At 46.1% G+C, this 10,580-nt stretch overlaps 1 protein-coding gene across 1 annotated transcript; it reads right to left on the bottom strand.

Moving 5' to 3' along the window:
* Positions 1–6,855: 6,855 nt before the first annotated feature.
* MAGEB1 (MAGE family member B1) lies at positions 6,856–9,894 on the bottom strand. Its single transcript, XM_006744227.3, has 2 exons — positions 9,786–9,894; positions 6,856–8,568 (listed from the first exon to the last, which is right to left on the bottom strand). The coding sequence occupies exon 2, from the start codon at positions 8,510–8,512 to the stop codon at positions 7,484–7,486; it is 1,029 nt and encodes a 342-aa protein (XP_006744290.2). The 5' UTR covers positions 8,513–8,568; positions 9,786–9,894; the 3' UTR covers positions 6,856–7,483.
* Between the last annotated feature and the right edge of the window lie 686 nt (positions 9,895–10,580).

A 10,580-nucleotide genomic window follows, 5' to 3' on the forward strand; every position in this document is an offset into this window, starting at 1 on the left:
ATGCCTAAGGCTAATTTTTCTTGTTAGAGTGAAGCTTCTCATTCTTAATAAGTAATGGATGCTGTTTGCACTTATTTATCTCTGAGAACTTCACCTGGACAGAAATGTGCTCTTGTCACCTGTGAAGCTGATGATTTGTCCAATAATGTGTGCATGTAGTTTTCCACTCTGTCTGAGAAAACTCACAGAGGATTTTTCAGCTGCAACCTGGCTATGGGTACCTGGCAACTCCCAGAGGCATCACTAATGAAAGAAAACTTGTCTTTATGTGCTTTTGGTAGCCACATTCAAATCTAGCATTTCACATCTTAGAACTTCAAGTTAATTGCCGATGAAAAAATGAGAGTGGTAACTATTATTCCTCCTTGAGACAGGGTTTCTTTTTTATGAGAGTCAGATCCAATGATGTGTGACAAAGCCCTAGAGTAGCACAGAACACATCCTCCACCTTGGATGAAATATCAGATTAGACCTGGAAAGAATTTACTAAAATATTTCCCTCTCTCAATTTGCCCTTCAATCCTTGGTCCATGGGGGCATGAAGCAGAGTCAGATGGGAAAGATACAGTATTTCCAGTTTTGAAGATCTCTTGTCCACAAGATACAGCATCTGTCTGAATAATGGATTTCTGTACAATCCCAGGAGCAATCTTGCACATTATAGTCAGATCCACTTCATTACCCAGTTATTTTGTACCTTTCCAGGCTGTTAGTCAAATCACCCTGCTGCCTAGCAAGTTTCTTATTAATCTGGATTTCACTAATTACCCTGCAGCCACATGGATTGGACTGAAGGGCTTTACATGGTTTTTTGCTGTAAGTTTCAAATCAGTTTTCACAAGTCTGTTGCAATGGTACTACAATTGCTTCCCTGATAATGAGTCTTTCTGTAGGAAGGACAACCGGGAACTGGATTTTAATTCTTCCTCATCTCATCTTTCTTTCAGGCAAATCTCTTTCATCCAGGGAATCAGAGGTGTGTTTAAAAAAAAAAAAAAAAAAAAAAAAGGTAACTGAAAAAAGTAAGGAATCAAGCTTGTGTTGCTGCTCCAGTGACATGACTGGGGAGAAATAGGTTGCAGGTAGATTGGATTCACCAGAATAAAATAAATGCCCAGGGTCAAGCAAGCCCCAAACCCACTTCCAAAGCTACAAACCTCCAGTGACTATCTTCCAAGAAGCAACACTGCCACCTGGCTGTGTAAGATCAAGACACAACGCTGATGCTTTCTTTCCTTTTCTAACCAAATCCTTCAGACCTTCCATCTACTCCCGGATTTCAGGATTCTCTAAGCAGATTTCTGGAATTCTGAAGATTCCTATAGTATCCTCAACAGCATGGAGTGCTAGGACACAAAATAAGAATGGGGTAATTGGAAAATATCTCAAGGACCATCCAAACCACCATTGAAAATTCATGCAAATGAAGCTCAAAATTGCATCATAAAAGTGGTGCTGTAATGCAGGTCATAAAGCTTGAGGAAGAAAGAACTGGAAAGGATGCATAAAAGCAGATGCAGGGAGATCAGTAGTTAGAAGACAAATGAAGAAATCAAAGATGGATGAGGGTGAGGAAGTTTAGTGACACTGAAGAGAATTTGGAAGGTTGTAGCTAATATCTAATAGTAGAATCAACAGGGCTTGATTCTTGGTTATAGTTTGGGAGGGTGATGAGGAAAAGGAACGATGCCTAGGTGTTCTAGTTTCGATGCTGAATTCATTTGGGAAACCAGTCTTTGTCCTTGGGGCCCTCAACTGATTGGATGAGGCCCACCCACACTAGAGATGGTAATCTGCTTCACTCAAAGCCTGTGGATTTAAATATTAGTCATATCTATCTAAAAAGTATCTTCACAGTGACATCCAGATTGATGTTTGACCGAACAACGGGACACGACAGTCTAGCCAAGTTGGCATATAAAATTAAGGGATAGGAATGATAGGGAGGAATCTAGGCTTGGAAATCTGGTGCTGCCACTGCCTAGGATAAAGAATACAGGAGGGGGAGGAAGGAGTTTTGGGAGAAAATAATGAGTTTATATTTTGCCACACTGAATTCGAGATATCTATGAACTAATCATAGTTAGATCTGTGTTTAAGGCTTTGTGGGTAGGTCAGAGCTTGGGATAATAGATATGGAAGTTAGCATCATATAGCTGGTAGTTATAATTGCCAGAGTAAATGAAATTACCTGGGGATAGTTGTGGAGAGAAAAAATAGTGGACTGGAAATGGTAACTTGAGGAACACCAATGTGTAAGTGATGTGGAGAAGTCCATTGAGGAGATGGAAGAAAAGAAGTCTGAGAGGTAGAAGAAGAACCAGGACAGGGTAGCGTCTTGAAAGCTCTAGTGGAGATCATGCTATGCTCACCAAATCCAGTTCCTTATTTCTCCTTAGGCACATGGAAAGCTCCAGTTTTCAGACGCCCCTGAGGCTAATCAAGGACATATGATTAGTTTTAGCCAATGGAATAGGAAAGGAAGTAATAGGTTTGCCTGAATCAGAGAAAAGCCCCTTAGAGACTTTCTGGCCACTCTCCCCTGCCTCTGTGAGTAGGCAAGCCCCAGAACAACCCCTAATATGCTTCCCTCCCCCATACCCACTGAACATGTAGCGTCCTCGAGAAATACACCTCTGTTGTATCCCACTGAGACTTCAGGATTAATTAGACCCTCTAACACAGCCTAGCCTATCATGACTAATACAAAAGCCAAGACAGTAGCACACGTGGCAGAGGAGAGAAGAGTCACAACAGTGTCATCCACACTGTTCCAGAGTCCCAGAAAAGAGAACTTTCCACAGATTTCCAGATGTGGAATTATTTAGAGCCAGTAAGTCCAAACACTTTAGGGGGTTTCAGTTATAACAGTCTGACAGAGATTCTGCAGTGTCTTTGGGGTTTAGCTAACAAATGTGTTTGTCAGATTAATAAAGCCAGTAGAGTTAACTTGAACTGGAAACTGACATCACAACACATATACACATTACAATATATTATACTCGTAGTTTGACTCGAAATCTTGAGATGATGATACAAATGCTGATTGAGTTGTCTTTGCCTGAGTTCACCATTTGTTTTGCAAGAAGGGCAGTATTAATATTTTCCCCTTAGTGCAAGACATCTCAATTTCTAAACAACTTTTATCCTATATATTTAGTTCTAAAGTTGATTGTTTAGAATTCTGGCTGCCCTTTCCTGACTGCAAAGAAATAACAAAGGGTGATTAGTTTCCCAGGCCAGATCCTACAGCCTATTTAACCTACAATGTGGCTAGACAAGAAATACGTATTATTTCAGGACATAAATACGACTTACATTATTGATTCTAACCAAGGAGAAGCAAACTAAATGTCATTTTACGTAAGGCACAATAGTAGTCAAGTAGGAAGCTGTGCCAGGTATATATGCATTTTATTTGAAAAAGGAGAAGGTCAAATTCCAAAAGTGCATTGATGCATAATAATGGAAGTCCAACTGACCCAAATGCACACATCTAATCATAGATTCCGAATATTTGTATAAATAAAAATGAAACATCTTACGAGGCTAATAATTATAAAATGTTTCAGCTTGGAAAAATTAAGTTTAAAAATCACTTAAAATATAAAATATGCATGAAAACGAGGCTCTGAGTATGTAGCATTTCCAATGTGCTCCAGTCCTTCTTCCATATTTTTCCCATTTTAAAGGTTTCCCTAACATCTACAATTGGAATTTCTCGTGCCTTTTGAAGTTTTTCTTAACCTTTTAAAATATTTTTAAGAATAATACATGCTACCTACAGAAAACAAAGAAGATAAAAAATTCAAATATAAATGGCTTGTAACCACTAACCGTTCAGGTACCTATTGGTAAACTTCTTGTGCCTGTCGGACAGCCACAAAACTCAGCATCTTAACCCAACAGCCATTCGTTCCCATGGATCTACAGGCTGGCTAAGGTAACTCTGCTTCTCGCTGTGGCTTGCCAGGACCAGAGACAGGGATGGCCAGAACTTTTTCTAATGGTGATGTAGCACTTTTAGAAAGTGAGGCAGGTCTCATATGAGCTGTCATGGAAAGATCCTGTATTTACTTCATTGAGTTATAAGAGCAAGTTACAGAACAATATGCACATTGTTGGCTATGTATGCCTAAATCTATATTTTTACAGTACATCTATGTATGAAAAAGCCTCAAATCACCTTTAAAATGACACACACCAGACTGTTCATTGTGGTTACTTTTGAAAATGGGGTTGAAATTTGGAGGAAAGTTCTAAGGGCGGGGGGGAGACTGTGATTGACCTGTGTTCGAACTTTGTGTAACAAGAATTACACTACTATTAGCTTTGTCTAATGCAAAGCTTTGTCTAATGACAAATGTTTAAATGAGCCCAACAACAGAAATAAGCAGGTGTGTATTCCTCAGATAAAGTTACTGATGCAACAGAGAAAACCTGAAATTTGAGTGGCTTAACACAACAAGAACTTTCTTATGTACATAAAACCTGATGGGGTTTGGCAGAAACTCACTGCTGTCAGGTGACCCAGAGATCCAGGCTGTCTCCATCATCTCACATGGGCTCCCCATGTTTGCCGCTGAATGGAAGAGAGAGCACGGAAGTAGCACACTGACTGTCATGTGCCTTGGCCTGGAGGTGACAAACATGCCTCTACTCATGTATCGGTGGTAGGGGTTAGTCATATGACCCTTCCCAACTGTAAGTGGACTGGGGATGGAATTGCTCCCACATTGTAGGTGCTCCATCAAGAGCAACTCCCGCAATTGGTGGTTAACAACGACCTGTTCCCTTCTTGGAGGAGTTTCTGAGAAGGCCAAATTTACCCTGAAATTCATCAATAATTTTTCTACTGCATACAATGTAACAGAGTTTTCAAATATAGGATTATATCTAATTTTCAAAAGGACCCTGTAATTCTTAGCAGGGAGAGCTCACCCCTTGTCCCTCAATAGCACCTTTCTGCGTGGCCATTTGCAATAACCTGTAGAATCTCAGTAGGCTGAGGATTTTCTCCTACCTTTTGGCGCGTGGTCAAAATCATAGCTACCCACCACGTGACTGAGCTCGCCTGAATACCTGAAGAGGTGCCATTAAACACACTCTGTAAAAACAGCATTTCCCTGGGACAGATATAGACAAGATTCACTGGAAGAATGGTGAATACTTTTTCCTTTTTATTGAGAGTCAGCATGTCTGTTAAGAACTCCAAGATGGGTTTTTAGAAATTCAGCCTCAGTAGACATTTGCTTATGCAGTGATTTCCTCAGTCCTTCCTCATCTACCACTTAGGAGGGAGGCTTTGGTTCTTGACCACTTAGTTAAGCTCACTCATCAGTGTGTAGATTCAGTGGCCACTTTCAAGTAAGATACTCCATTAAAATCCTACTGCAAATATCAGGTTGTTTCCCAAAAAAGGCCTCTCCAGCCTCAGAGTTATAAACAAAGGCCTTATAGATTCCATGCCAAATCAGAGTTTACATAATAGCTGATTTGGCAAAACACACACACACACACACTTTGAGAATGTGATGGAGGCACCTAGGGGAGGTGAGGAGGTGTCTAAACCTCACTGTCAGAATTACACAGAAGGGCAATTGCTGTCAGAGGGGGGCCAGGGGGAGGGATGGGAGCTGCAGGGAGTTGCAATGCTCTAAGTCAGGGGAGGGCGGGGGATAGTGGCTCTCTGTGCCACCAGGCGCAGGGGCAGCCTCCAGAGGAGGACACACAGGAGAGCTGGCCAATGGGCCAGGTCCCAGTTTGGTCATGAGGGCCACTGGGAAAGTCCCAGGGGAGGGAGCTGTCATGCAGGAAAGTGCCAGGACTGCACACAAGTGCTGGGACCAGGGCAGCGCCAGCTCTCAAGGGACCCTGGGGCGAGGGGCAGGAGGATCCTAGGAAAATGAACCCATGGCCAATCCCCAACTTGTCCTTGATTTTCATTTGCACCTTGCTTCTTTAGGCCTGCTTTTAGTACTTCGGCCACAGGGTCCTTCTTTCATTGCCTGAGAGCCATCATGGAATAGTGAGAAGAGAAAGTAATTAAGAGACACAAGGTTGGCCTCAGGCTGCGAGGAGCGGAACAGCATGGGTTCCAGAGGAACCAGACCAGACTCTACCCCTGGTTCTGTCACTTCACCAGCTATGTGAACTTGAGACTATTTCAAGTTCTTCATTTGCCAAGTGGGTTGGAGAAGCCCTGTCCTGTAGGACTGCTGGAACATACGTAATGTATGTGAAGCACCTGGCACAGTGACAGACAAATATTGGGTCTTTAAGAAATGGTAGTTATTATGCTTTTTTTCACACCAGAAGGAACTACCGTCATCTCTGAGAATTTTTTTTTTTGTCCAGGAGATGTCCGAGACTGCAGTGCTGTCTTCCTGAATGGCAGCTATGCCACTGAGAAGACCCCCAAGGGTCCTGCTTCAGAGAATGTATACATCACTGCTCTCACTTGCCCCCCTTCCTCATTGCTTTTTTTCAAACTTGTCTTACATGTTGGAGTTCATCACACCATCGTCCTTATATAACTGCTCTTACACTCTAAAAATCTACGTGCAGGGTCTTATCCTTAGCATCATCACTACTAACATACAACCTTCCAAAGACCAGATGCTCAATTAATGATAAGAATAAACGGGGCACAGAGCAAGGAATGTAACTTATTACTATTTTTTTTTAAGATTTTATTTATTTATTTGACAGAGAGAGAGACAGCGAGAGAGGGAACACAAGCAGGGGGAGTGGGAGAGGGACAAGCAGGCTTCCCGCCGAGCAGGGAGCCCGATGCGGGGCTCGATCCCAGGACCCTGGGATCATGACCTGAGCCGAAGGCAGACGCTTAACGACTGAGCCACCCAGGCGCCCCGTAACTTATTACTATTTAATTTTATCTGCATTCTTGAATAAGTTAAGGACATTCAGGTATATACCCTTGAATTTTAGAGAGAGAAAGACAAAAATGAATAGAACAAACCAATATTTAACTACATTTTACTTCATTTCCATTTTAAAACCACAGTTATATTTTTGCTAGTTCTTTCATATTTCCAAGAAAAATCCCTATTCCAAAGCCATATTATGTTGTTCTGGAACCCAAAGAAGATGCAAGGATTTTCAGGCTTTATTACACAACACCAAAACTCTTACTCTTAAGAAAATCCCCATTCCAAAGCCATATTATGTTGTTCTGGAACCCAGAGAAGATGCAAGGATTTTCAGGCTTTATTACACAACACCAAAACTACTCTTACTCTTAAATCTGACAGCAATGTGTGATCCATGTCATTTATAAACTTGGATTCTGAATCTAAATAAACATTCTATTGAAAGGAACTATATTTGTAAGCTACCAATGTATAACAGGAAAACAAAGAAGATAAATATTATGGCCTCGCCAAGCCCACTTTAGCCTCTCACTACTTCAACGATGGCAGCCCTCCTCAACAACAAAGCGAAGACTCTGCCTCAGCCCTGTCTAGGGACGAGAGGAGCGACTGGACTTGGCCCGGGAACGTGCACCGGCCTTGGTAATAGAGGCAGCCTGGGCTGCGGCTCGGGCTCGGGCTCGCTCTTCCTCATCTCGCAGAGCCTCTTCATAATGGAATGGGAAGGCACTGGGGACGGTATCATGAACCTTGGCCAGAAACTCTAGGACTCTCATCTTGCTGGTCTCAGCATGGGCCCTCGGGCCCCACAGGAACTCGTAGCGTGGAGGATCACTGTTGGCCACCTGGCGGTACTCCAGGTACTTTTCCTGCACCAAATCTTGGGTGATGAGCTTCCTGGGCTCCCCAAAGACTAAATGCCTCCTTCCATCATAGACGCCCAAAATATTCAGGAATCCCCAGATATCTTCCTCAGAGGCGCGGTTGCCACTCAAGAAGATCACACTCAGAATAGGCATGAGAAGCCCATTCTTAGGAAAGCCCGAGATGCTGCTCACACTGCCGTCACTGGTGAGGTCTAGGCTGCTGACGAGGGTATAGGAGTGACCGCCTGGCTTGACTTCCTTTAATTCTAGGCCAAAGACCAGCTCCACGTGCTCGGAGGCTCTCCTGAGGATCTCGGGGAAGTGCTCCCTGTGCCTTTTGTTGACCATCTTCAACATGTCTGCCTTTTTAATGGGTGCCCTCATTGTATGCTTTTCTAGCAGGAACTGCATCAGCATCCCCACCTTCCTGGTTAGAAGATCTTTGCGAGCACTCTCAGGGGAAGTTGAGGCCTGAGAGGAATTTTTATTTTTCTCAACTTGGCTCTTGGCACCTACATTAGATCTCTGGCGTGAAACACCTGCAGCAGGAGAGCTAGTGGCTGGGGATCCCTGAGGCTCCTGGGAAGTGCCAGCAGCAGGGGAACTTGGGGGAGTATCCCCAGAAACAGGAGATTTGGGGGACTCTTCAACCTTTGCTGCAGTGGCCTGAGTACCCCCAAGGCCCTGGGGCTCACCTCGGGCCTGGCGGCGTTTCTCACGGGCGCGGAGCTTACTCTTCTGGCCCCGAGGCATGACTGGGTCAGAGCAACGGGCCCAAGAGTGGACAGGAGGGTGGAAGATGCTGGTACCTAGAGCGGAGAAGATGAGAGTGGGAGCACCTCAGCAGGGAGAGACCACCCTGGCTTTTAAGAAGCCACCTTTGTAGATATCTGTGAGGGCACAGCGCTAAGCCCCAACAGGGCTCTTGCTCTTGGTCTGCCCGTCTCCTGAGAACCCAATGGAGGAAATGAGAGTACTCCTAGGACTCCCAGGGCTAACAGCAGGGGTGGCATCATGGGCTACTCTTTTTTTAAAGATTTATTATTGATTTGAGAGAGAGAGAGGAGAGTGAGTGAGAATGTGAGTTGCGGGGAGAGGCAGAGAGAGAGGGAGAAGCAGACTCCCTGCTGAGTAGGGAGCCCGATTCGGAACTCGATCTCAGGACCCCGGGATCACAACCTGAGCGCAAGGCAGACGCTTCACCAACTGAGCCACCCAGGCATCCCTAGGCTACTCTTTCAATTGGGTACTGAGTGGTCTCCATTTCCTTACTCAGGATCTTCCCTTTGACTCCAAACCCTTCCTGGGGCTCTGCCCTCTGCTGATTTGAGGCCATGACCCTTAGACAAAGGTCCTCGCATTTCTGGGACCTACGCTGACAGCCAGAGTGAGCTGACTGGGGCCTATGCCTGCTAAGAGCAGGGGCGAGACCCTTCAACCCCACTGTTCTGGAGGCAGTGGCTCCCTCAGACCTCATTCAGGACTTTGACCTCGACTCCAGGTAGGATTTGGGATTTCTCCATCTACCTGAGTCTACAAGCCTTAAAGCAAAGGCCCCAGAGTAGCTAGAAAAGAAGTCACTGTGCTGCACATTTGGGTACCTCCCCTGGGGACTCCCAGATATGCGAGCCGGGTGCTGTTCTGTGCAGCTCCCTATTTTGAGGAGAGGGGCCCTTATTAGCACTGACGGTCCTACCTTTACTCCTTTAGGGCCAAAACTCCTCCCTCTGCTCATGGGGCTGCCTCCTTTAGATAAAGGCCTTTCTCTACCTGAATCACCCCCTAGGCAGAAATGAGGGGTTATCTCAGCCCAAATTACTCCTGAATTTCAGGACTGCCAGCAGGAGTGGTGCCGCCCCCTTTAGACAAAGGCCCTGCCTCCCTGAGGCCACCCTGAGGACGATGGGATTGCTCGGCCAGCCAGTCCGCTGGGACCCCCCCAGAGCCCGACCGAAGGGGCAGGTTCAGGGGGGCCAACTTTGTTATGGGGGGGAATAATCTCTTCAGTCCCCCCCAGGGTCCTCACCTTGACTTTAGACCGGTCCTGGGAAACAGTCCGCCGCCCAAGGAACCACCGCGCCCAGTGGTTGAGGTCCCGCCCAGAACGGAAGTCGGGGTATCTGCATCCGGGGGCGGCGGCGCCGGGGTCTCCGGGGGCTGAACGCAGGGGTGGGCGGGGCTCTGTGGGACCCCGGCGCTTGTGGCTCCTCCCCCTGCCGGCCCAGGCCTGCCAGCCCCCAGGGCCCCCACCCTCCTGAGTCCCTAGAGGGGACTCTCTGGTCCTGTCGCTCGGGGGTACTCCTTCCTGAGCCGCACAAGCCTCATAAGGGGGGGCGGGCTCTGTGAACCTCCCCCTTTCAGGAGAGATTCACTTGCATTGAGGGTCCACACCTTGACTCTAGCTATGGTCAAGACTTCTCCCTCTGCAGAGCTGGGACCATCCTGCTAGATAAGGCCATTCCTTCCCTGAGACTCACCGGGCAGAATGAGGGGACTCCTCAGGGCTCTTCTGGGTCCCCCAAGGCTAAGAATGGTACAGGATTCTACTTAGCCCCCTCTGCTTTGGGGTCCCCTGATAACACTCATGGTCTTCACATGAATTCTTGTTAGGGCCCAGGTCCCTCCCTCTGCAAAACCGAGGCAGCTTCCATTAAACTGAGGCCCTCACCTTCCTGAGACTTTCCAGGCTGAAATCAGCTCTGCCCAGGGCTTCCCAGGGATGACAGCAGAGGAGATGTTGTGGGACCTCCTTTTATGCTGTGGGTGCTACTCTTGGGTCTTCACCTTGACAGATGACCGATCATGTAACTTCATTCTGTGC

The sequence above is a fragment of the Leptonychotes weddellii genome, chromosome X (genome assembly GCF_054177405.1).
Source record: "Leptonychotes weddellii isolate Sample4059 chromosome X, ASM5417740v2, whole genome shotgun sequence".
Classification (NCBI taxonomy): domain Eukaryota; kingdom Metazoa; phylum Chordata; class Mammalia; order Carnivora; family Phocidae; genus Leptonychotes; species Leptonychotes weddellii.

What these genes read in the sequence shown, in the direction of transcription:
- MAGEB1 (XM_006744227.3), bottom strand. Translation starts at nt 8,512, where the DNA reads ATGCCTCGGGGCCAGAAGAGTAAGCTCCGCGCCCGTGAGAAACGCCGC.